This window comes from Muntiacus reevesi, chromosome 10 (assembly GCF_963930625.1).
Source record: "Muntiacus reevesi chromosome 10, mMunRee1.1, whole genome shotgun sequence".
NCBI lineage: Eukaryota > Metazoa > Chordata > Mammalia > Artiodactyla > Cervidae > Muntiacus > Muntiacus reevesi.
The window spans coordinates 5828048-5855916 of NC_089258.1; the positions used below are offsets into that span (position 1 = coordinate 5828048).

Here is a 27869-nt window from a genome sequence, read left to right on the forward strand (position 1 = left end):
AGAAATAAAGTATGTCATTTTGTTTTCTTTTTATATAGAAATGCTTTTCAAAATGTCTATGATGAGGTTACAGCTGTCATTTAGTTCAGTTGCCAAGTCAAGTTCAGCTCCTTGTCATATGATTTTTTCCCCCTTTCTGAAGAAAAAGACAACAGGAAACACACCAAAGTATTAACAAGGTGTTTTTGTTGTTCGTTTGTTTTGTTTTGTTTTAATGGCAGGACTAATGCTTTCTTTTAAGAGCTCTTGTCAGGACTCCCCTGGTGCTCAAGTGGTTAAGAATGTACTAGCCAATGCTTGGGACACAGGTTGGATCCCCGATCCAGGAGCTACGATCCCACAGGCCTTGGAGCAGCTAAGCCCCATGAGCCACCGTTACTAAAGCCTGCACTCTATAGAGCCCGCGGTCCACAGCGAGCGAAGTCACCGCAGTGAGAAGCCCCTGCTCGTCACAACTAGAGAAAGCCCAAGCAGCAACACAGACCAATGCAGCAAAAATAGATGAATACATATTTTTAAATAATAATAAAATAAAAAACTATCATCACCTGTGTTCTAAATGTTCTACATAATCATTTAATACTCTACAATAGAAAAAAATGTCTTGATATTTATTTTCGAAAATATGAAAACCCTGAGGTCTGGGGCATAGTCCAAGACAGTATATGTAAGTGAAGTAAGAGTCCCTGTGATGACCTAGAGGGGTGGGATGGGGTGGGACTTGGGAATGAGGTTCAAGAGGGAAGGGGCATGTATATACTTACGGCTGATTTATGTTGATGTATGGTAGAAACCAACACAATATTGTACATCAATTATCCTCCAATTAAAAATAAATTTTAAAAAAAAGCATCCCTGCAGACAGGTTGGATTCTGTCTGTATGGATCCTGTTTCAAACTTGGAACTGCTTGGTAAGTATTCAACTTTGGAAGAAGTGGTTCCCTTGGGGGTTTCAAGCTTGTTGAATAGAACATCTTTGGGGATACCAGTGTGTACCGTTGTAGGAAAGTTGATCACGCATATTTGAAAATTTCCCTGGACACCTCTCTCTGCGGATAGAGACCAAAGGAAAGGCCAGTGCTTCTGGCCCAGAAATCTCTTGTGAACGTGGAGAGTTCAGGAAAAACCACTTTTCTGCTTCTTAGGATTGATTGGCTCACACAGTTCCAGCTGGAACTCACTGGGCACACATCCTTCTTTGCACCGAGCCATTGCATTTGTTGGCGTGAAGGGGTCTGTCAGCATTTCATTATAACCCCCTATTGTCAGGGGTTTAGAATTCAGCCATAAAAACTTGCACTGAGCTGGAACTTGGCACACACCACTACCGCCAGGAAGTGAAGTTTGTATGTGAAATTGAAAAAACATCTGTTTGGCCATTTTTGAAGTGGTGTGAGAGCAAAAGCAGTGAAGATGCAGGGTTTTGATACGCTGCATTGGCCGCAAGAGCAAGTCAACTTGACCAAGAGGCTTGACTTTATTTCTTTTTTAACGTCTCTGGCAAGTGATTGCTCCATGGCATGCCCTGGTCACATCAGACTAGTTTAAAAAATAAAATGAAAAATCAGAAGGGTGTTTTCAGACACAAGCAACTGAACTGATGAAATGGTATCCCCTGAGCCCTTTAGTTTCTTTTTTGTATTTCCCAGAGAATTTGAGACGTAGGTGGGTAGAAATACAGGTCATGTGCTATTGTAATGGACTCCATGGGGTATTCGGTTTTTCGCAGAACGGAATTTTATTGTAATAGAATGCACTGTTTGGAATCCCATTCCAAGTCTGCAGTTCCTTCAGACCTTCCCTCAAAAAAGGAAGGCGAAAGGGGTCTCACAGACCCAGTAGGAAGTAAAAGAGGACCTTATCTAATGTGTTTCCCTCCCTCTGGGCAGGGTGCCTTCCTCTGTCTATTTGTGGATGCTCTCTTGTTTTAATCGGTGATTTGAAGACTTGGGGTGTTACTATTTTCTTGTAGCAGTGGGATTGAGTGATCAAGAAAGGAAAGTGGACAAAGTTGTCACTGGCTGGGATGGGAAGGGTCCCTTCCTATTGAATGAATTATCTAGTAAGAAACATCATACCATCAACATCTGATGGGCAATTTTATTCATCCATTCACTCTCTCTCCCTCTCTCTCTCTCTGTCCATCCACACCCCACCCACCCCTTCCTGTCTTACTTTCTCCTTCTCCCTCCCTCATCACCACACTTAACCCTACATTGTTATATTAACCTTTTTTTTTTTTTTTGGCCATACCATGCGCATGTGGGATCTTAGTTCCCTGAACAGGGACTGAACCCATGATCCCTGCATTGGGAGCATGCAGCCTTAACCCCTGGACCAAGAGGAAAGTCCCTATATTAACTATTTTTGATCTACAAAAATGACAGTTTCACATAGTTCAACCTAACATACACATTTTATTCATAAGTGTATGAACATAATGAAATTGCACATTTTGGGACATCAAAAAGAGATAGTTTCCTATGGCTCAGCCCAATAGTATGCTATAAATACATGAAATATCTTAATATGATTGAATAATTTAAAAACATGATATCTTGGATATGATGACACATGTTCTAGCCCCATTTTTTACTGTTTATTGGCCATGAGCCCTTGAGTAAGTCAGTTAATAACCCTTCATATCTTAGAAGGGAAAATGATGATGATACTAGTAAAATAAATTATATTAATTAATATAATTATATAAATATGTTAATTATATACACATAATAAATTATTATATCCATGTGTGCATGCTCAGTCACTTCAGTTGTGTCTGACTCTTTGCAACTCTATGGACTATAGCCCACTAGGCTCCACTGTCCATGGGATTCTCCAGGTATGAATACTGCAGTGGGATGCCATGACCCAGAAGATCTTCCCAACCCAGGGATCAAACCCATGTCTCTTGCATCTCCTGCATTGCAGGTGGATTCTTTACCACTAGTACCACCTGGGAAGCTCCTTTCATAAGGTTATTGTGAAAATCTGATGGGACTCATGTGTGAGCACGCTTATTAGGCTGTAAGGCTGAATGTAATTGTAAATTACTTGTACTGTTGTGACCGTTATCATGGGATGTTATTTATACAGTGGTTCTTCTGCCCTTGCATCCCTTGTAGGGGCTATTAAGATGTGGTCCTTCTGCACATGGGGTCCGCTCTCCACCTGGATGCATGGGAGAATCTCTCCAAGGTCTCAGCCACTGAAAAATCAAGTTTCTCCTGAGCTTTGACTACTATTACTACTAATGTGTGGACACAGAATTTTATAAGAAATAGTGTTTCTCTCTTTGCCTTACCATCTGGTAAGCCAGGGGTCCCCAACCCCCAGGACCAGTCCTGGTCCATGGCCTGTTAGTAACCGGGCTGCCCAGCAGGAGATGAGCAACAGCAAGCAAAGCTCCTCTGTATTTGCAGCCGCTTCCCATCGCTTGCCTTACTGCCTGAGCTCTGCCTCCTGTCAGATCAGCGGCGGCACTAGACTCTCATAGGAGTGTCAACCCTAACCCTAAAATCAAAGTGGAATGTCCTGAGATTGCTGCAAGACAGAAATAAAGCACGCAATAAGTATAATGTGCTTGGATCATCCCAAAACCATTCCCTGCCCCCTAGTCCATGGAAAAATTGTCTTCCACGAAACTGGTCCCTCGTGCCAAAAAGGTTGGGGACCGCTGTTGTAAGCCTCTGAACCAAGTTAATGACTCCCTTGAACAGACCCAAAGGCATCCACACTAACCCTTGGATTCATCTAATTTTCCTATCCATGTGTTTTTCTTTTATCTGTTTCCTATAGTTTCCATTTTATACTTTCATACTGCTCGTATGATTATTAATATTCCCCCCATACATTTTTGGAACAAGAGAAGGTAAAAACAAGTAAGGAAATAAATGAGGCAAACAACCACTCGTCTTCCTCAGTCCTTCTGATCTAATTGACCTGGACCATCTGACAGGTCACAGCGCAGAACATATGTCTCCGTGAAATGGCCTTTGCCACTCCACGGCCCTTGCCACTGCCTTTCTATCTGTGGAAAACTTTAGTTAAAGAATAAGTTTAATCAGAGAAATGTGGAAACAAAGGAAAATAGAGGACACTAAATAGTAATAATGTAGTCATTGAGCATACTCAAGGACTTTCAGTTCTTTCTCAAGGGCCATAGATAATATTCTGAGTCCTATCCTGTGAGCTGTCTTATAGATACTGAAACCCCAGGTGGAGAAGTTTACTGCATCATGACCAGACTGTACCCAGGACATGAGCTACCACAATTCTGAGAACTGGCCACAGAGAAACGGGAACAAATGAACCCTAGAACTAAAGATTAACTGTACCTGATCAATCAAGATGATGCTGGTCAGACCACCATGGACCAATCTGAAGATTACTTATCAGAGCTGACTCCTGTTTCTAGGTTTAGTCCTACCTACCCCCCACCCTGCCCACCTTCTGTCTATAAAAGCTCTTGACCCAGTGCTTGTCAGTGGGAGGAGGAGGCGGGGACTCAGCCTTTGGACAGATGTATGCCAACCCTCCCACCCACCCCACCCGGCTTGCGGCATCTGAAATTAAGCAAATTTTCCTTTCCACCAACCTGGCCTGTTTATCGGCTTCTGAGCGGTGAGCAGTCAGACTCCCCACACAGTCTTTTAGTAACATCTGCAATAACAAGAGTTTCCTTGTCCTGGAGGAACCAACCTCTGCTACTTGTTACTGTATCTTCACCACACAGGGCAGAGTGCTGAGTTTAATGAATCAAACAGATAATCCAGAAATACCTCCTGGACGAGTGTCCCCAGGGAACCAGAGGCCCAAAAACTGAGAGTGGCAGCCTCCAGACCTGAGCACGTTTCGTCCTGAGCTGCACTAGAAATGGCCTGACTCGCCCTTGTTCCCGGCATGAAGGAACCACCCTGGTTGAACAGAGGACACCCAGCAGAGCCTTGCAATCAGGTGTGGCACTTCACGGACACGCCACTCAATCTTCAGATTCTACAGGATGGCTTATCCTCTGCCCTGAAGTGGTCCCTATGTGGGCTATGAGAAGCATCTTCTCTCAGCCTCCTGGGACCATTCTACAAGGCCCAAGCTTGGCCCCCAATTGCCATGCAGATGAGTTCTCATAACTTCCTAGAGCATCTTAGGCTTCCCAGGTGGCACCAGCGGTAAAGAACCCACCTGCCAATACAGGAGATGTAAAAACCACAAGTTCGATCCCTGGATCAGGAAGACCCCCTAGAGGGAGGGCATGGCAACCCACTCCAGTATTCTTGCCTGGAGAATCCCACAGACAGAGAAGCCTGGTGGGCTCCAGTCCATGGGGTCACCAAGAGTTGGACACGACTGAAGCAACTTAGCATGCACCCAGAACATCTAGCTTGCAGTTAGCCCACATTTAGGACTAATAGCTTCTGCCCCCACATACTACACAGTCACCAGCAGTCAAGTTCCATCTCTCCGGAGGTACATAAGGGAGGTGAGAGCCATGTAACAAAGTGAGAAAGGAGATGACGCAATACACAGAAAAACTGAAGCTATCTGCTCTGTTCAGATGCTTGCCCTGCTGTATCCTAGCTGTATGATCGTGGGTAAGTCAGTTAACTGCTGGGTACCTAAACTTCCTTGCTGATGACAAGAAGGTAATACTGACCTCAGAGAGTTCTTGTGAAGATTAAATAAAACACTACATCTGAAAGTGCCTAATGGTGAGTATACAGAAGGACTTCCCTGGTGGTCCAGTGGCTAAGACTCCGCGGTCCCAGTGGAGGGGGCCCAAGTTCAGTGACCCCTGGTTAGGGAACTGAAGATCTTGTGTGCCACAACTAAGACCTGGCACAGCCAAATAAATTCTTTAAAAGTATACAGAATGTTAGCTGAAATGGAGTCTTAATTCCTCGTTCCCATCCACACAAATCACATCTACTGCTTCTCTGTAAAAAGGGAATAAATAGTTTCACTCCTTTTCTTTCTCTTGAAAGACTTTGAGTAAGTGGTGCTAGGGGTAAAGAAACCTCTGCCAATGCAGGAGACACAGGTTCGATCCTTGTGTTGGGAAGATCCTCTGGAAGAGGGCATCTAGTATTCTTGACTAGAGAATCCCATGGACAGAGGAGCCTGGTGGGCTACAGTCCATGGGATCACAGACTCAGATATGACTGAAGCAACTTAGCGACATAGCTCAGCACAAACCAATAAGCCCAAGTCCACTAAAGGAGAAGTACAGATGGCAGGAAGGATGCTTCATCAGGAAATGGGACCACTCCTCCATGAGTCTAAAATGCAGACATGCTACTCTCTCTCAAAAGGCTAGACAGTAAAACCCAGGGACAGAGAGGCAGGGAGAGCTGGCCTGAGGAACAAGGCACTTACTTCCATAAGGGGAGCCGGTGGGGGAGCCGTTGAGAAATCCCGGTGACCCTGGAACGCCCAGGTTGGCCATGGGGACGTTGCTGTAGCCATTCATGCTGTTACTGGAGGTGCTGTAGTTAGACTGCTGGGGGGTGGAGCTGGAAGAATAGCCCCGTGGAGAGATGCTGCTCGTGTTGCGGATGTATCCTGGATGACAAAAGAAATGCCCAGATAAATGAGCCTGTACGCGCAGGCGCACTCACACACACAGCAGAGACCAAATATGGCGGCGTCGGTGCACCAAGCTCCCAGTCTATAGAATTCCACCAGGCTGACTGCGGGCTGCAGGGGGAAGTCTGCAGTTTGTCTTCAGACTTTTCATACCTTCCTCTCTCTTCCCCATTCTGCACAAAACCTTCCTCCTCTTTCCCATTTGCAGTCAACATCTCCAACTCACACTAAGGAGTGGTTGACTATGGGGCAGTGTGCAGTGACATCTCCCAAATCATATTTCCTGTAACACTAAAGCCCTCTGAGATACTGATGGGTGTCACTGAGAAAAGCATTCTCTGGTCAAGTGAAGCTTGGCAGGTGGTGCATACTGTGGCCATTCATTGAAGATTCATACATGATGCTGGCGCTCCAATAGTTTGGCCACCTGATGTGAAGAGTTGACTCATTGGAAAAGACTCTGATGCTTGGAAAGATTGAAGGCAAAAGGAGATGGGGGCGGGAGAGATGAGATGGCTAGATAGCATCACAGACTCAATGGACAGGAATTTGAGCAAACTCCAGGAGACAGTGAAGAATAGAGGAGGCTGTTGTGCTGCAGTGCATGGGGTTGCAAAGAGTCGGCTATGCCTTAGCGACTGAGCAACAACAGAGAATAAATAAGCTGGTTTAACTTTGCTAACCTAGTGTTTCCCAAATTTCACACACCAGAGCATCTTTCCTGGGTGTGGTAAGGAAAAGGCATTCTAGTAACATCGCAAGGGCCGCTAGCATTCTCCTGATCACAGCTATAGAAGTTTGAAGTTGTTACCATGCCCTGTTGGGTGAGGTGGGGAGTGTTTTCATTCAAAATGCATTGACAAGTTCATCTAAATGGGCTGTCCTTTGACCAAAGACTTGGAAGCATCAGCAGTGGAATGCAAGGGAGAGCCAGTTCATAAGTGGAATTGCTTCTCCCCATATTTCTGAAACCCTAGCAGAGACATCACCTAATCTAGCCTGAACTAACCTACGTTGGATAACTGTCTCTAAAGGTATTAAAGAAATGACCCAAATTTGGGGAGACAAAAGGAAATGATGTCCCACCCACATTTCTGTAGGAAGAACTTGCCCTAGGCATGAGAGTGAGGAATTCCCTTGTAATGGATGCATAAAATTAGAAATAAAATTATCCCAAGGTTAGGGATATCAGCAGAAACATTTACTCCTTTTAAAAAATGACTTATGATAAATGTCTCACCTTAATGAAATCAATCTCAGTGACAAAAATCTTTACATAATATGCTTTACAGATGAAAGCACAGTTAGCTGTGTTGCTGTCTATACATTTTTGTATGTATGTGTGTGCGTGTGCTCAGCCGCTAAGTTGTATCCGACTCTTTGCAACCCCGTGGACTGAAGCTGCCAGACTCCTTTGTCCATGGAATTTCCCAGGCAAAAATACTGGAGTGGGTTGCCATTTCCTCCTCCAGGGGATCTCTCCCAACCCAGGGGTTGAACCTGCATCTCCTACATCTCCTACATTGGCAAGCAGATTCTTTGCCACCGAGCCACCTGAGTTTCCCATATATTTGCATACAATTGTATATATTCATATATGAGATAATATACAAACAGAGGTTACCAAACAAATCTAAGCCATCCACCCTTGGTACTAGTAATTTGCGTGCAGGTAACAATAATGGCAATAACTCTGTTTCTTTCTCTTATTCACTTTGATGATTACAATAGCAGAAGTGTACATTTTATTCAAATAATACCTGTACATCTGGTTGCAGTAAGCCTAAACTCTTCTAAATTCATAATACTTCATCATATCCTTAAATATTTCCATTGAAGGATTCTACCTGGTACTTAAAAAGCTGAAAATCTAACAATACATCTAATGTTGAGATAATCCAATGACTGCATTGCTTATAAAAGCTGAAAATCTAACAATACATCTAATGTTGAGATAATCCAATGACTGCATTGCTTATCTGGGACACTTTTTTTGAGTAGTGAGACAAGGAAAGTGTTTATTAGGAGGAAAACAAGTATGGATAGACACACAGGCGGGCTCAGAGAGAGAGCTGCACCCTCTCTGGTACTTTGAATCACTTTGATGGAACATTTTTTCAGGGTTTCCTTCAGGCAATCAACACTTTCACTTCTTTCAACTCCAACAGAGCCAATCTTTTAAATGTATGCGATGTTTGTGTTTTGAGTCTGAGAAACGCAGTACCTTGATTGTTTCCCTGTGTTGACTCTGAGATGCTGACCCCAAGCTGGCTGCCATATGAATTGATGCCCATCATGCCGCTGTGAGCTGGGGAGCTGGAGAGAGCTGGGATCTGGCTGGGATTCCTGGGGACGCTGTAGAGGGCTTCAGCGATGTCCGCGGCTCGCTTCAAAATGATGTCCTACAAAATGGCAGGTGGAGGTGAGTGTTTGTATTGAGCAATAGGAGTCAAACTGTACTCAATATTTTGTAATAACCTGGAAGGAAAAATAGTCTGAAAGAAGATATATATGTGTGTGTATAACTGAATCACTTTTACGTACACCTAAAACTAACACAACATTGTAAGTCAACTGTGCTGGCAGGTGTGTGTTCAGTTGTGACCAACTCTTTCTGACCCCATGGACTGTAGCCCACCAGGCTCCTCTGTCAAGCGATTTCCTAGGTCTGCAAGCGATTTTCCAGGCAAGAATACCGGAGTGGGTTGCCCTACTCTCCTCCAGGGGATCTTCCCCACCCAGGGATCGAACCCAGGCCTCCTGTGTCTCCTGCACTGGCATGTGGATTCTTTATCATTTGAACTACCAAGTGAGGAATTGGGCTTAATCAACTGTATAAACCATGTGGAAAAAGTGAGTTGCTCAGTTGTGTCTGACTCTACAACTCTTTGTAACCCGCCAGGCTCCTCTCTCCATGGAATTCTCTAGGTGAGAATACTGGAGTGGGTAGCCATTCCCTTTTCCAGGGGATCTTCCCAAGCTCAGGGATCAGTCTACTTCAATTAAAAAAAAAAAGAAAAGAAAATAATCAATTTCAAGAGAGTGTAAGATGTGAATTTCTAACCTGGTTATTGTGTGGTGTTCCATAGAGCGCCTCCACCAGATCTGCAGCTCTTTTCAATAGCATTTCCTGGAAAAAGAAAAGAAAGCTGGATATCAGCAAAGGTAAAACCTCAACAGGCCAACTCAAAGGAAAATTACCTATAAAAATCAAAAGTCCAGGTATCCCCCTAAAATGTAAGTAACTAGCCACGATGTCTTCTATTCACTTTGACAGGTAGAAAATAAATAATTACACATATAAGCTCCTCTATAAATATGTATCTGCATGAAACTCATCTCACTGAAAAGGCTTCATAAACAGCTGGGCTACCAACACAAAAAGCAACCAGATCAAGGGTGGAGTCGGTTAACATTAGTAATGTCATGGGAGTTCCATTAAAAACTACTTTCAGACTATTCCATTAAAAAAAAATCTGGTACTCTAATTAACCAAATATTCTCAAAATGATTGATTGGCCTGAGTTGAACCGCTTGCCAAGGAGTTGTCCAGAGTCCTGAAATGATCTTGGCAATGCCTTCTGCAAAATTTTACTCTAATAAAGATGAATTCTTTCAATAATATTTCCCCCTGTTCACTTTAACCAGAGAGAATTAGTAATCAGTAATCCCTTTCCTCTCATTGTGTCTTTTCCACCTCCTGTTTTTAACAGCCTTTTAAATTGCTATTAACCTACTTTCCAGATATCATCTAATTTAATGGGGGGGCTGGGGATTTTCTGAGAGGAAAATAAAGGTGCAATGGCACAGCAACTGCAGTACTTGAATTCCACTCACTACAGAAAAGAGAACATGGAATTTTGTAATGTTTGGCTTACAGGGCAAATGTAAATGTTGAAACTTCATAATTTCTCATTAATCAATACCTAATAAACTGATGTGATTTTAAATAAAGAAAGTGAAAATAATGGACCAGATTTACAATAGAATTTTTGTGAGCAAGTTCATTTAAAAGGGATACATTTCATAGAAATTTATTAATATATGGGTGTTTTTCACTTCCATGAATATCTGTGTATATACTGGGCCCTCAGTGAATACTTGATTGTGGATTAATATGCCCCTGTAATTATGGGTAAATAAGATTACATTTAAATACAGAGGAGTGGGAACTTACACTTTTAGACAATTATTCAATTATTTATTTTTCATGAAGTTGGCAGTGTTTTATAAGTTGAATACTCACAGGTCCAAAATTTCAGATTTTGTATTTGCTCAGAGATTCATCATAGCATATTTCATAGTTAGTAGATATTTTATGAGCACCTTGTACCTCAAGCTTAGCCCAGTTTCAAGGCCTAATTTAATTTTTATTATAATATATTTTATTTAACCCAATACATGCAAAATATTATCATTTCAACATGTATTAATGAGACAGATTGTATTCTTTTTTCTTCATACTGTCTTTTCAATCTGGTGCGTGTTTTATAGTACATCTCAATTTGAACTGGCCTCATCTCACAGGCCCAACAGCCCCAGCAAGCTGGGAGTTACTGTATTGGACACTGAATGTGTAGTTTCTCTTGTGGAAAACATTATATAGTAATATTATAATATTTATAGAGCTATATACCTCCATAAATTACACACTCCTTTATTTACTGATTCCCCCCAGCTTTTTTGAGATATTATTGACATGCAACATGTGTAAGTTGATGCTATAAAGCATGATGATTTGAGCCACATGTATATTGTGAAATGATTACTACAGTAATGTTAGTTACCACCTCCATCCCCTTCGCAGTAATTACCTTTTTTTGTTTTCATCTTGTGATGATAATTGTTAAGACCTATTCAAGTATACAATACAGGATTATTAACTATAGTTACCATGCTGTACATTAGATCCCCAGAAATCACTCATCTTACAACTGGAAGTTAGTATGTTGGACAAGGGATGCCTAATTTAATTTTAAAGAGACCTAAGTCTCTAGGTTTATCTAAGTTTACTGAAATTCTACAAGAAGGTTTTCACATGTCATTTTCCAAAGTGTATTACCTTAGCTAATCTCTCAGGATCTCCGGGATGTCTTGGGATGACCTTCTGCAGTCTCTGAAAGCCATAGTCTATGGTGGGTTCATTTAATGCTGAAAAACAAAAGTCCTCTTCTTGAGGATGTAAACTGGCTATAGAGCAAGGCATCTGGTTAAGTCTGCTATGGATAATAGAAAGGTTCTGATATTATCTTTCTAAGAATTGACACAGTGGTTTCAGTCAGTTAAGGATTTTTGCTATTGACATCAGTTAACATTTATAAGTTTCGAATTAATAGTAATTTAGTCATTAGGATGATGTCTCCAAATGTCAAGATTATTATAATTACTTTATCATTTCTGCCTTCACTGCACACTTATCATTCTTTGCTCACTCTCAACTCCTCAGAAACATTACACAATCAATCCCATCCCATCCCAGTTTCTCATGAAGACAATAAAGTATTAATACCTTCCCATGCCTTTCCCTTCTTCCCTCCTTGCCTCTTCCCCAATGTCGTCATCATCTAGTAATCCTTCTCCTAAATATCACTTTTTCTTAATTATGTTCTTAAATATTTATATTTATACATATATAAATCTTCTGTGAGCTTGCAAAACTCTGTTCTCATGCATAATATGATTCCAGAATTTTCAGTTATGTTTTGTTACACGTACATTCACGTTATGTCAGGCTCCATCAGATACTGCAAGTTCCATAAGAGCAGAACTCACGCTTATTTTGCTCCTGTGTTCTCACTGTTAGAGACAGTTGCCTGGACAGAGTTGGCACTTACTGTCAGCAATTGTGAAATGAGTGAGAGAGTGAATGAATGAATGAAGGATTTATTTCAGCACTTCTACTATGCTAAAGAGTTTTGGGGGATTGATTCCTTTATCCTTTGTCTTTCTTCCTCTCTTTCTTTACTTTTTAGAAGGTCAGCTGCTTAAATTTTATGGTTTTAAAATTAATACATGATCAAAGTAAAGGAAAAAGATACAAAGAATAAAATAATAACCACCTGCACTCCCATTAGGCAGCACTAAACACAAGAGGGTGTATTTTCTTTTTAATCTTCCTTTTTTGCATATATGTTTTATGAATATTTGTTGCTATTATTTGAATTCTCAAAGCAACACCTTTTATTTAAAGAAATTATTAAAATTTTTAAATATAGAAGGAAAAATAAAATCATCCATAATCTCATCATTTTAGAGACGATCTGGGTTAACACTTTTGTATATATCCTCTAAGATTTAAACACACACACATACTAAAAATTATTCAGAGACATACTATTCACACTGTTACATAACCTACTTTTGATTCATTTAACAATATATCAAACTTTTCCCCAGGTTATTAAATATTCTTTTATAACATTATTTAAAATTCCTGCATATTTTTTCCATGACATGGTCTGTAATTTATTTAAATGGCTTCCTAATGTTTGGTATTTAACATGGTCCTAATTTCTCACTATTATAAAAATCAGAGCAATAATTATCCTTTGTGCATAACTTTGATTATTTCAATTGGAAAATTCCAAGAACTAGAATTACTGGACCAAAAATTATGATTCATATTTAAGGCCTTTTACACATACTGTCAAATCACTCCTTAGAAGAATATATAAATTTATACTCCCTCCAGCAGGGCATGTGGTCATTTTAACTTATTTCTTTATTCATCAGTGAGGTTGAAGAGTTTTTTCTAATACTTGCTGAACATTTCAATTTCTTCTTCTATGAGCTGCTTATTAATACTTTCTGCACTCTTTTCTTTTGAAAAACAGACCTTTTAAAACTTGTAAAAACACTTTACATATTAATATTTTTAACATTCTATCACCATGTTACAATAACATATCCAAATTTGTTCTTAGGTATCATAGGTAGAAAGACTATCCCAGCTCCAAGATCTGGCAACTACACACATACATGGGTCAGGGGGTGTTTGCATATACATACCTATAAATACATGAAATCTTTAGGTCTACCTGTAAAATGTGTACTGCTCACTATTTAGGTAGTAAGTTTTTTTTTTTTTTTTTTTGCTATGTATTTCATCGTCTGTCGATTATATTGTGAATATGATTACTCCCTCATCACATTTTCTACGAGTTTTACTAGCACCTAGAAAAACTTTGGTTTTTATGTGTCTGCACAGGCAGTGTGTGAGGGTAGTGTGGGGCAGTATACGGTATAGTCATTAAGAGAATCAGTTTTAGAGTCAAGTGGATCTTGGGTTTGAATCCAGCTCTGCCATTAATTTCTGTGAGCTTCTGTTTAAAATCTAGCTCATGGGTTTGCTGTCAAAATTAAATGAAACAGTATATATCATGTTCCCAGCACAGTTCTTTGCAATAGAAGATCTTAACCAATAGTAACCCCTGACAGATGTATTTTTTTCATTTATTCTTAGGCTTGAACATTCAGAGCATCTACACTTCATGATCAGCTTGTCTTCTTTTGATAAGTATATTAATTCCATTTAGTTCTCTTAATCTCATCCTTGTATTGGCTGAAACTTCCCAAAAGGAATCTGAAAAAAGGATGATAGTGGATATTCTTGCTTTTTGTCCCCCTTTAAATGGGAATGACACATTTCCATACCAAATGTGATATTGGCTATTTGAGATAAATATTAGTTATCATTTTTAAAACTTTATTTATAAATATTATATATTATGTATGGATGTGAGAGTTGACCTGTAAAGAAAGCTGAGCACCGAAGAATTGATGCTTTTGAACTGTGGTGTTGGAGAAGACTCTTGAGAGTCCCTTGGACTGCAAGGAGATCCAACCAGTCCATCCTAAAGGAGATCAGTCCTGGGTGTTCATTGGAAGGACTGATGCTGAAGCTGAAACTCCAATACTTGGGCCACCTCATGCGAAGAGTTGACTCATTGGAAAAGACCCTGATGCCAGGAAAGACTGAGGGCGGGAGGAGAAGGGGATGACAGATGATGAGATGGTTGGATGGCATCATCGACTCGATGGACATGGGTTTGGGTGGACTCCAGGAGTTGGTGATGGACAGGGAGGCCTGGCGTGCTGCGGTTCATGGAGTCACAAAGAGTCGGACACGACTGAGCGACTGAACTCAGCTGATTATATATCATGGGCTTCCCTGGTGGCTCAGGCAGTAAAGAATCTGCCTGCAATGCAGGAGAACTGGGTTTAGTCCTTGAGTTGGGAAGATCCCCTGGAGAAGGGAATGGCTACCCACTCCAGTATTCTTGCCTGGAGAATTCCATGGACAAGAGGAGCCTGACAAGTTATATAGTCCATGAAGTTGCAAAGAGTTGGACACGACCAAGTGACTAACACTTTCACTTTAGTTATCATGCTTTGATAAGGGCTTTTATCAGGAATTCTTGGAATTTTAGAAAATTACAATCATATGAAATTCTATCCCTGGACCAATTTAGATTGTATTTTAGAATATATTTCTCAATATTTCACAATTAAATGTCAACTCATGGATGCAGTATATAATTTGCTTAGTATATTTCTGAATGTAATTCGTTAATATCTTCTTATGCTTGCTAGTGTGGGGATGAAATCAATTACATCACTGAGAATGGCACCTGGCACATTCTGAGCCCTCAACAAGCATCTGTTACTGTTATTATTGCTGGGATTTGTGTGCCCATATTAATAACTGGGATACTGTGCATGGTGTTGTTGGTTTCTGATTGATTTTTATTTTATACCCACTTTGAAAAATAAATTGAGAAGCTTTCTATATTTTATCCTATGTACTATAAAATTTATATAGCACAGGTAGTATCTCTTGACTAAAAGTTAGAAAGAACCCCTGTGAAATTGTTCTTTTCAAAGTCACCAATAACATCTTAGCCAAACCAACAGGAACTTTTCCATTCTTACCTTAAACTCAAGTTAGCATTTGACACCACTCTCCTGCTGGCAATATGTCTACTCACTGACTTTCCCGAACGCACATTGCCCTGTTTCACCCCTACTGCTAGTCATGCCATCTCAGCCTACCTTGAGGACTGCTCTTCATCTGTCCATCTGATGCTTCTTGTTGCCAAGGCAACAAGAAATGCTGATGTTTCTCGTGGCCAAGGCAGTCTTCTGCTTGCCTATACCTTCTTCCTCAGCAGCCTCATAAGTGCCCACATGATTCCCATGTCAAGCTACATCCTGTCACAAATCTTTATCTGCAGTTCTGGTAACTTGCCCAAGATTCAGCTTTATTTTTCCAAGTATCGGCTGGAAATGTCCACATCGATGGCCCATAGACTCCTGCCACGCAAGATATTGCAACCTCATGCTACTCACACCACATAGCCATCAGCCATCAAAAAGTCATGCATTTCATGCTTCCCTGGGGGCTCAGTGGTAAAGAACCCATGTGCTAATGCAGGAGGCACGGGTTCAATCCCTCATCTGGGAAGATCCCACAAGCTGCAGAGCAGCTAAGCCCATGCACCACAACTATTGAGCCCGTGCTCTGGGGCCCGGGAGCCACCACTGCTGGGCCCCTGTGCCGCAGTTACTGAAGCCTGTGTGCCCCAGAGCCCAGCCTCTGCAACAAGAGAAGCCGCTGCAATGAGAAGTCCACGCACTGCAACTAGAGAGCAGCCCCCACTCACCACAACTAGAGAAAACCCAGGCAGCAATGAAGACCCAGCACAGCCAAAAATGAAACATAATAAATAAAATTATTTTTAAAAGAGAAATCATGCATTTCATTAAGGTTTTAAATGTTTTAGCATAAATTTTAATATAGTATTTGCTTTAAATTTCTAATCTCCTATTTATGACTCTCCACACGGTAACCCCACCACCGACACCAACTTTGTTACACTTTCTGAGCAGTCCTATTTCTAATTTTGTCTTCCTTTAGTTCCAAAGAGAATATCCTAAAATTTCTAGGTGATTGAGTATTAAATTGTTAATTATTTATTCTAATTAATTGCACTGGATTCAAAAAGGTGGTGTACAGAATATCTGCCTTTTGGAATTTATTAAGTTTTTTTGTGAATTCATATTAGTCTTGTCTGTGTTCCATGGGAAATGCTTTAAATGTATTATTTAATATATCTTTTTGATCATATTATTTAACATCTTTTCTACATAATTGCTGCTATAAATTTACCCTTCCACATGCTCCTTGTATGTCTAATAGGTTTTTAATGTATATATATTTTCTCTAGTGACTAAGAAGATGCACACTCTATTTTAATTTAGAATAGTACCTCTGACTTTCTCTGAAAATATTTTGCTTTTCCTAATTGCTTGAGTCTATGGAATCCCTCCACATATATAAAATGTTGCTTACCTTTAATTCTCCCACTGCATTCTGTCTACCTTTACATTTTTGTTGGTTTATCCTCTTCAGCTAATATTCCTGTTACTAGATTTTCTATGATCTGTCTCTTTTACACATTAATTTCCATATTTCTGTTAAAGCATGTCCTCATATTAACAATAATTCAGATTCTGTATGTTTCACTGCTTTTTCTGCTAACCAGTGGTCCTGTGAAACCATAACTTTTCCATTCTTGACTGATCCAATTCTCCAGCAGTCAGGTTAGTTTAGTAGGAATAAGAATCGAATTCTGTCGGGGTCCTTGAAATAAAAGAATATCTTTCTGTCTTCCTCACACATTAATGACACCTTCTCTGGACACAGAATGGTTGAGTATTCTCTTTGCATTCTAGATCAAGTTTTTGCCGTTTAACTTGTCCTCACTCTGAGGGGGGGCACCTGGGAGGTTTTGTCAGGGTTCTCCCTGATTTCCTGGCTTGCCTCATCTGTTCCCATGAGCAGAATGTCATGCATCGTGATGAGACCAGTTTAGCTCCACACACGAATACTAGGTCTCCCTTATTTTTATGCTTTCTTGAAAATATCCTTCCATAGATTGTGGATGGGGGCCAATTAAATATTTGTACTCATGTTACCGGGGCTTCCCAGGTGGCGCTAGTGGTAAAGAACCTGCCTGCCAATTCAGGAGACATAAGAGACACAGGTTGATCACTGGGTCCAGAAGATCCCCTGGAGGAGGGCATGGCAGTCCACTCCAGTTTTCCTGCCTGGAGAATCCCATGGACAGAGGAGCCTGGAGGGCTACATAGGGTTGGAAAAGAGTCAGACACGACTGAGGCAACCGAGCACAGACGTGCACACTCATATTACCATCTTACCCAGAAACACATGTAAGAATAGCTGGCGGTGTAATAGGAATCATTCCGTAAACTGTTTTTTCCCTGCTTAACACTATAATGCCAGCAATTTCTGAAGGCTTTTTCTTTAATAATAGGATTTTTAGTGGCTATAATGTTCAACAATGAAAACTGTTATGATAGCTGTTAGAATGTACTGAAGGCTTACTCTGTTACAGGCATTGTGCTAATGCCTTTTACATATATTAGCTCATTTAATCCTCATTACAACCCTATGACATGCATTTTATCCCTATTTTAAATGCAGCTCCAAGGTGGTGCTAGTGGTAAAGAATCCACCTGCCAAAAGAGGAGACACAGGTTCGATTCCTGGGTTGGGAAGATCCTCTAGAGAAGGCAATGGCAACCCTCTCCAGTGTTCTCGCCTGGAGAATTCCATGGACAGAGTAACCTGGTGAGCTACAGTCCATGGGGTCACAAAGAGTCAGACATGACCGAGCAGCTAACAACAGCATGCTTACACCACGCTGACCATAAAGTAAGGGAATAACCCATAAGATAGGGAATCTAGCCACCACCAACCAAGGTCCCCACTGTCTCCGTGACTGTCCTTGTCTCTTCCCTCCCATCTGCATTGCTACCAGATTCTTGCCCTCTCTCAATGGAGCCCTAGAGGTCTATCCTCAGCCTGCCACTAATACCCTTATTCCTAGGTCCTTCCTGCTGCTCAGAGTAAGCTGCTAAAGCTGGGCTCTCATTAGCACACAGACGGCTTCCTCTTTCATCGACTCTATTTTTATACAACTTTATTTATTTGGGGCTGTGCTGGGTCTTCGTTGCTGCACGGGCTTTTCTCTAGTTGTGGCGAGCAGGGGCTACTCTCCTCTCGGGCTTCTCATTGTGGTGACCTCTCTTGTTGCAGAGCACGGGCTGGAGGGCACGAGGCTTCAGTAGCTGCGGCTCCCGGGCTCCAGAGCACAGGCTCAGTAGCTGGGGCACCCAGGCTTAGTTGCCCCGAGGTGTGTGGGATCCTCCTGAACCAGGAATTGAACCTGCGTCTCCTGCACTGGCAGGCAAGCCACCAGGGAAGCCCTCTCTTTTGGAAACTTTATCACACAGTTGTACCCATTGTTGTCCCTGTTAGATGAAAGCCACCAGGACCCCCAGGGTGATGTCTGGTTTATCTCATCTGCCCGCTCGTCCAGGCTCCTCATCTGCATCAGAAACAGCAGGCGCTCCTGACCACGTGGAATTAGCAATTCACATTTTCAGCTGATGAAGCAAAATTGACATACTCATCTCTTTCTCATGTTGAGTGTTTTCCGGAGGGCCCTGCCAGGCTTCCTAGGCATATGCTGTGGATGGGTTCTGTGTGTATCCAAGATGAGAAAGATGGTGAAATACACTGTTGTGTATATCTATATGGTCAGGGAATAATCACACGGATGTGTGCGTGAGCACACACACAGCATGCCACTTAAGTGAAATTTTGAAGTAAAAATCATGAAGCCCAAACTGTTTAGTCAACACCAAAGTGTAAGAAGAAAAATCAGTCAATCCCTCAATAGTTCAGCCTTCAAAACCTCAGGGTTGGGAATCTCCCTGATGGTCCAGTGGTTAAGACCTATGCTTTCCAACGCAGGGGGTGTGGGTTCGATCCCTGGTCAGGGAACTAAGATCACACATGCCTCTGGACCAAAAATCCAAAATATAAGACAGGAACAACATTGTAACAAATTTGATAAAGATTTTAAAAATGGTCCACATCTTAAAAAAAAAAAAAAAATCAGGGTTGCATTGAACAGTTTTTATTCTGGATCCAAACTCACTTCCCATTGGATCAGCTGTTTTGCATCCTATCACTTCAGCCTCACCTTGAGTCCCAGCTTTCCCCGCTCCCCACCTCCCTGGGTGTTCTCTGACTTTTCAGGCCTGATTCGAGCCAAGTAAACCTCAATTAGCTAATGAGGTGCCCGAGACCAGCCCCAAGACTGTCTCTAAGGGCCAACAGATCATTAACCGCCATCATCAGTGTGAATTTACAGCCTCTGCTACCACATGGAGTGCGGGGGTGGTGTGAAGTCCTGCCAACCTCTTGGCTGAGAGGGACACAGAGAAAAGCTGGCAAGGCAAAAACAGAGTAAATTAAAAATAGGCTTCGATCTATAGGCTCTATTTATCTATGTCTTTCTTTGGTAACATTAACATTAAGGTAAAAGGTCAAATCCCCACTGAAATATAATTTATATTTACCTTTTATTAAATAATTATGGCATGGCATGAAGTTAAATATTACAGAAGCTAATCAAGGGGGAATTCAATGGAGAAAACTCAGACATGAGAATTTCGTCTTTGCTATACATAGAATGTCTTAATCCTCCACTGGGAGTCATTCGGGTTTGCTTAAGGAGTTTAATAATACACATTTCAACTGCCACAGAATCTAAATCCCATTTGGATCAGCCTTGGAAAAACTTTCATCAATACCTTGAGATTTCATAATATTTCTCCTGAGAGCCTGGATCTTATGTGTCATTTCTCATTTTGATTGCGGGTATAATATATGAGGTTGCTTACATATCTTTGACCCAATGAATAGATATAAACCATAAGCAATGTGTGAAGGGTTTCTTTTAAAAGTAAATAGTATTTAACTAAAAATATCTACTGGGAACCACTCATTTAAAAAAAAAATTGGCTGTTGCTCAATATTAATTTTCCCAAAGGGTTAGTGAGACGGATAAATTCTATATGATTGTTTTTTTCCTTAAGAGGAGGCATGGAGAGTAGATAATGCTTACCCCAGTTTTTGTCTCTACTTCTGTTTCCCAGAAATAGAGGTTCTTTCCATGGCTAACATAGAAAGGGGACTTCTGGTTAGAGTTCTGGTCTACCCTCAACAAAGACAGCATTGACTTTGCAGGCAGGTGGTCATTTCTGCCTTTGACTAACAGAAGTACTGACCACCAAGATGGCAATAGCAAGGGCTGGTTGAGTTCCTTTGCAGAAATTTGAGAGAAGACAAGTAAAACGAGGGGGCTAGGAGATCTGAGTAGTCTGTCAGGCTACAACTCTGGGATGTTGATCTCGGTTGCAGCTTTCTTCATTAGTAAGTCTTCAGCTGGCAACTTGGATCGTCATGGAGCCTACAGATGGCCAATAAGAGGCTGACAAAAGTCTAAAAAGTCTGAGCCTAGTTGTCTGTCTGCATCTGTGTGCATCCATCTGCAGCAGAGGGTCTTCACTTTCATCACAGAGCCCACGGGCCCCTGAGGGGTCCAGGCCACAGAATTAGAGGATCCCTCCAGGCCTAACTCTAAATCTCAACCTTCTCCAAGAATTAAAGAAAGCAATGGAAAAAGAATCCTGCTCAAGAAACCTCAAATCTATGTAATGTGGCTGCCAGGCAAGTACCAGATCAGAAAGTGGATTTTGAGATGCAGGCACAAAAGAAAACATGCTTGAGGAAGCTCTCTCCTTGGATAACCATCAAGGACCTACTGTATAGCACATGGAACTCTGTTCACTGTTATGTGGCAGCCTGGATGGGAGGGGATTTGGGGGGAAATGGATTCATGATTATGTATCACTGTGTCCCTTTACTGTTCACTGAAACTGTTACTGTGAATACACTATACCCCAATACAAAATTAAAAGTTTAAAAAAATAAAAAGAACACCTCTCCATATGGTGCTGGTCTAAGACAGTTAGTTTCCATTGACAGGACAGGAAGGCTTGCTTGGGGAGGAATTTACATGCATGCAAACTAGCCCCTGCCTTCAAGTCCCCTTAGGAAGTCTGTTCTGGTCTTCCCTCAGTGAATATGTCTTCAAAGTGCTTTGATCTTATGTATTGATTCCTGTGAGGCTTCCCAAGTGGTGCTAGTGGTAAAGAACCTGCCTGCCAGTGCAGGAGACATAAGAGAATCAGGTTCGATCCCTGGGTCAGGAAGATCCTCTGGAGGAGGGCATGGCAACCCACTCCAGTACTCTTGCCTGGAGAATCCCATGGACAGAGGAGCCTGGCAGGCTACAGGCCAGGGGGTCAAAAACAGTTGGACACAGCTGAAGCGATTACCCATACGTGCATACATGCGTATTTATTTCTGTGAGGTCTGCTTTGTTTGTGCTGTGATTTTGGTTTCTCTCTCTTGCTCTCAGTCCTCCCAATTTTCTCGTCCATTCATCTATCATCTACCTTACTCCTCAGGTGTTCAACATTCAAGGCTATCTGCTCCCAAGGTCAATTTTTTCATAGCATTTGATGGTGTGATAGAGATAAAGCTGTCCCTTGTCTGGGATCTGCCTTAGTTCCTAACCTTGACCAACTCTACCACCTTCAAAGGAAGGTAGACTTTAGTTTATCTCTCTGCAAAAACAAAAAGTTAGATTAAATGTTTTCTCAGACCCTTGTAAGTTCTTGCATTATGATTCTAAGACTATTACTTATTTCTTGCTGTTCTTCAGTCATTAAGTCATGTCTGACTCTTTGCGACCCCATAGCCGGGAGCCCACCAGGCTCCTCTGTCCATGGGATTTCCCAGGCAAGAATACCTCAGTAGGTGGCCATTTCCTTCTCCAGGGGATCTTCCTGACCCAGAGATCAAACCCGAGTCTCTTACATCTCCTGCATTAGCAGGCAGATTCTTTACCGCTGAGCCACCTGGGAAGCCCATTATTTATTTGTTTGGTGAAAGCGAAATTCTTCAAGAAGTGGAAATGGGTAGAGTTGAAGCCATGGGCTGTTGAATTGTCTTTAACTTTTGCTACACTGAAATCTCTCCCTATATCCATCTGTTTCAATGTAGCAAAGGTTCAGTGTCACCAATTTTTAAAAAAAGAACAAAGATAATATAGGAACACATTATTAAGAAGTGGTACCTGCCTTTGTGGATATAGGAACAAGAACACAAGGTGAGAACCAGCAGTGCACAAGTGAAAGATTAGATGGAAGCCTCTGATATTTAATTTTAAATGAAATATTAATTTAATATTTAATTACGCTTTGGTTTCAAGAAAAACTGCAGCAGCAAGACAGATTGTTTGAAGAAGGGAGTAATATACATGGTTAAGGAGACAACTGTAAAAATTAAAGATAAATTTCAAGGGTAAATCTAAATGCCACCACGGAGCAGTTATGAATATGCTCTGCTCTCTGTAATATGTATTTAGAATATTATAGCTGAGAGCACCAGGCCATTAAGAGGCTGGGACGTCTCTAGGAAAACAATTGCCCCCTATTCTGGGACTTCCAACGGAGACATCATTCCTCAGGCTCAGCCGAATGATGGATCCAAATTTTATAGGCGATGGGGGTGGAGGCAACTTCAGTAAAACTGCAGGCTACCAGGAGGGCCATTCATCCAACCTGTTTCTAGTGCAAACAGGGAACAATTGTACTCAGGCCAGTTTTTGATATCCGAATTGGGTATTTTTAACTAAAAATCAGATTCATTTCTTAAATGAGATTTTTTTTTTTTTTCAGGATAATGCTATAGGAAGAAAAAAAGAAGAAGAAATGTGATGTGCGTGAGCTATTAACATCTGAATCCAGAGTGCACATCAGTGCAGTGCGGCCCAGTGGAACCCCATGCTCAGCCCCAGGAGGAGACTGCAGGGTATGATCTGGGGGGGGGACCGTGGAATAACCTAGGCTTTTTGTTTCTCCACCCAACTGCTTCCTGATCTTGGCTACTTTCTTGTTGATTAACACCTGCTCCCAAATAATGAACAGAATGATTAAATACTTCGTTTGTGCTAAAGTATTGGGTTGGCCAAAACGTCCATTCAGGTTTTTCCATAAGCTATTTTTCCATGATATCTTATGGGAAAACCCAGAATAACTTTTTGGCAAACCAATAAAAGATGAGGATTGTTTTGGGGAGGAGGTGAGTTGACGTGAATTGTTTGGTTTCTATGGGTGTCTCCATAGCTAGGGTGATTTGACAGCTTCTGAGTTCAACCACACACCTTGGGAAACAGTTCTTGGGCCTGCACCTGAGCCAGCTGGGCCCAATCGGCTCTTCCTTTGAAAGCTCATTTCCCTTCAAACCACTTGCAGAGAGCACACATGCTCTCTGGCTGCCCTGACCTTCTCTGTCACCTAAAACCCTGATTTCTAACCCAGACCCAGATACTAAAGGCATGATATGGTGGGTCTTTCAAGAATTCACCTTCTATAGTAGAGAATACATGCAAAAATATCTGCTGTTGTTTAGTCGCTAAGTCATCTCCAACTCTTTGCGACCCCATGTTCTGTAGCCCGCCAGGCTCCTCTGTCCATGGGATTCTCCAGGCAAGAATAGTAGAGTGGGTCGCCATTTCCTTCTCCAGGGGATCTTCCCAACCCAGGGATCGAACCCGTGTCTCCTGCATTGGCAGGCAGATTCTTTACCAGTGAGCCACCTGGGAAGCCCGCAAAAAAGTCCACCTTTGATCAAACAGCAGTGAGGAAGGAAGCCAAAGAGAACTCATCATAGAAATTATGTATCCCACACCAAACACTTAGAATAGTAAATTTTGTTTATATCTGTGTATTTCTATACAAAATATACTTGCATATCTACATTTCATATTCCCAGTGAGATAAATATCTTCCAATTTTTAGGTTAGAAAATTAAGGTGAGGGACTTCCCTGGTAGTCCAGTGGATAAGAACCCACCTGTCAATGCAGGGGACACGGGTTTGATCCCTGGTCCAGGAAGATTCCACACGCTACAGGAAACTAAAGCCCATGTGCCACAACTCCTAAGCCTGTGCTCCTAGAGCCCATGCTCCACAACTAGCAGAGACCCAGCACAACCAAAAATATATAAGTAAGTAATTTTTCAAAAGAAAACTAAGGCAAAGATTGGTTAGGGGATTTGTCATAAAATTCAGACTCAAATCCAGACCTCTAAACTCTGTCACTGACAGTCTTCCACTCCAGTGCTAAGTTCTCTCAAGTTTAATGACAAAGTGGAGTTCCATTCTCAAATGCCTTGCTGCAGACCTCCTCTCCCTGCATCCTTAAGATGCAGTAACCATGGTTACTTGAAAAACGAGTAACCATGGTCTCACTGGGTGCCCCTACCAGGATTATTTTTCTGCACTGCTAGTTTTCTGCAGCAAAGTCGGCCAGTGGACCTCTCCCGCTCACAAGCCTTGGCTTGTACCGCCTCTAGGTCTCAAAGCAGACAGAGGCAGTGGGACGTTTCCTGATGAGCTGGATGCTCATGTGGCGCTCTTGACTCTGCAGCAGCAAGCTGCACTTCAGTAAATCGTGGTGGTTGGAGGAAAATAGACCTTCCTACATGTGCGAAGAAAACGTGTTGTTTTTCAGAGCCCTGATGTTGTTTATGCAGTACTTGGCAGCAACAACCGTGGGGAGCTGATTATTGCATTTTGCCTAATTATACCAGGTAAGTCCCATCTAATAGGCTTGGGTTTATTGTGGTGGTGTGTCCTTGGATACGGAAACCATCAACAGTTGGACCATGACCCATAAGATATGAGTGGTGGGGTGGGGGTTGAGGGAGGGGAGGTTTGCTGGAAATTTCCTTCCCACCTCCTGCTTTTGGAGTCTCTTTCTAGAAAGTTCCACATACGAGTAAATACTATTGTGTTTGTGGGGTAATGACTCAGTCTGAAAAGAACTGCCCCATGTTGTCGAATACTTTACAAGCCAGGAAGTCACTGCAGAAACCTGATGAGCAGGACTCAGCATTCCCAAACACATTTCTTTGTTTAAAATACAGATTCTCAGACCCTCCCAAAAGATTAGAGCACAATATGCCTGGAACAGGGTCCAGCATGATTGGTGTGTGTGTGTGAGTGTGCACATGTGCGCATGTGTGCTCAGCTGTGTCTGACTCTTTGTGACCCCATGGACTGTAGCTCACCAGGCTCCTTTGTCCATGGGGTTCTCCAGGCAAGAATACTGAAGTGAGTTGCCATTTCCTTCTCCAGGGAATCTTCCCGACCCAGCAATCAAAATCGACTATCTTGCATCTCCAGAGACCATATTGTACATACGGTTTTTAAGCTTTTTTTTTTTCAATATATCACCAATGTCTTTCTTTTTTTTTTAATTTTAATTTTTTTCATTTACATTAATTGGAGGCCAATTACTTCACAATATTTTAGTGGTTTTTGCCATATATTGACATCAGTCAGCCTTGGATTTACATGTGTTCCCCATCCCGATCCCCCCTCCCACCTCCCTCCCCATCCCATCCCTCTGGGTCTTCCCAGTGCACCAGCCCTGAGCACTTGTCTCATGCATCCAACCTGGGCTGGTGATCTGTTTCACCCTTGATAGTATACTTGTTTCAATGCTATTCTCTCAGAACATCCCACCCTCGCCTTCTCCCACAGAGTCCAAAAGTCTGCTCTATACATCTGTGTCTCTTTTTCTGTTTTGCATACAGGGTTATCGTTACCATGTAATTAAATATCCATCCACAGCATTGCTTTTGGAAGAGGAAATGGCAACCCACTCCAGTATTCTTGCCTGGGAAATCCCATGGACAGAAGATCTTGGTTGGCTACAGTCCATGGGGTTGCAAAGAGTTGGACACAACTTCTGAGCATGTCCTGAGCGTGTCCTGAGCATGTCCTGAGCACTGAGCAACTGAGCACCCATAGCATTACTTTTAATATCTAAGATGTTTTTCAGTATAAGGATGTTTTGTTATTTATGATTGTTTACAGTTTTTCACTCTTATTAACAGTGCTTCAGAATAAACAACCTTCAGGCAAACTCAATGATTTCCCAAGTATATATTCCTAAAAGTAGAATTGTTGGGTTAAAGGGCACATACATTTTTTTTTAAGGCTAGTACCATCAGGGTACTCTCCTGAGACAGGAGAACTGTGTGTTAGAAAACCCCCACTTTCTTCTAATTTTGTTAAAAAAAAAAAATCTTTGATAGAAGATTTTGATAGAAAGAAAATGTTTTCCTGTAGTTGCCTTAATTTGCTTTTATTTGATTATTAATGTGGTTGGGATTTTTACCAACATGTTTATTGCTTGATTATATTCCTTCCTGAATTAGCTCCTGATGTTCCTTGCTAGTTTTTAGGGAATTTTTCCCCCTGAATTTATAAGACCTCTAACATTCACTTGTTTATCCATAATGTATAACATAGTGGCTGACAAAGAGTAGGCATAAAATGAACTTTGCTCAACAAGTAAATGAATATTTTTATGTGTAGGATATTCTGTCATAGATAACAAATATGGTTTCAGTTTGTCCTTATCCTTTCGATTTAATAACTGAAACTTAGACATGCAAACATTTTCTTTTCATGTAATCACATATTTATGCTCAGTGGTTTCTGTCTTTGGGATCAAGCTTTTAGCAAGGCTCAAATGTAATAATTTTTTGAAATGCCTACATTTAAAAAATTAATTAATTAATGCCTACATTTAATTAAAATATTTAATTCAAGTATGCTTCACTTTGTGATATGAAATTAGATATATAACATTTAAAAATGCTTAATTAGTTGGCCCCACACCATTTGTTAAAAATTCCATATTTTCCATGTTGACTTGAGATGTCTCCTCACCCATACAAATACTTCTGTATTTGTACTAGTTGTATGCACAAAAACTGTTTATTTTTAAGTGTTTTCTTCTGTTGCATGACATTTCTATGTGTTCCTGCAAAACCCCATATTCTTCTAATTACCGAAACTTAACATAGGTTTTAAAGTCTGGTAGGGCAGAGCCCTCTCATTTTTCAAACCTAAAGGTGCTATTTTAGCACCTTTATTTTTGCAGGTGAACTTTTGTAAAGTTTTCCCCAAACATTTTGTTGGTCCTTTGATTGGCATTGTGTTAAATTTATTCATTAATCGACATCTTTACAATATTAAATCTTCCCACCTCTCCACCAGCTGGAAGTATTTTGTCCTTCCTCTGAACTCCCTCAGCACTTTATACCTTTTTTAAAAATCACTTTCTAAGCTATACCCACCCAATTTTTCAAACCTGAAACCTGAGTCATTCCCTCCCTTTCCTTCCCCAACCTTCACCCCATCCAATCAATCATCAAGTCCCGTCAATGCTACCTCCTAAATTTCATCCACTTCTGCCTGTCCCC

At 41.4% G+C, this 27869-nt stretch overlaps 1 protein-coding gene across 1 annotated transcript in view; it reads right to left on the reverse strand.

Annotated features, from left to right (window-relative positions):
* Positions 1–27869, reverse strand: part of EBF2 (EBF transcription factor 2) — a 219180-nt gene that overhangs the window by 14183 nt on the left and 177128 nt on the right. Inside the window, exons 11-14 of the mRNA XM_065946596.1 lie at positions 11646–11734; positions 9648–9713; positions 8808–8985; positions 6374–6559 (exon numbers count right to left, since the gene is read on the reverse strand). Of these exons, the coding sequence (XP_065802668.1) occupies positions 6374–6559; positions 8808–8985; positions 9648–9713; positions 11646–11734 (519 nt within the window). The remainder of the gene's footprint in view (positions 1–6373; positions 6560–8807; positions 8986–9647; positions 9714–11645; positions 11735–27869) is intronic.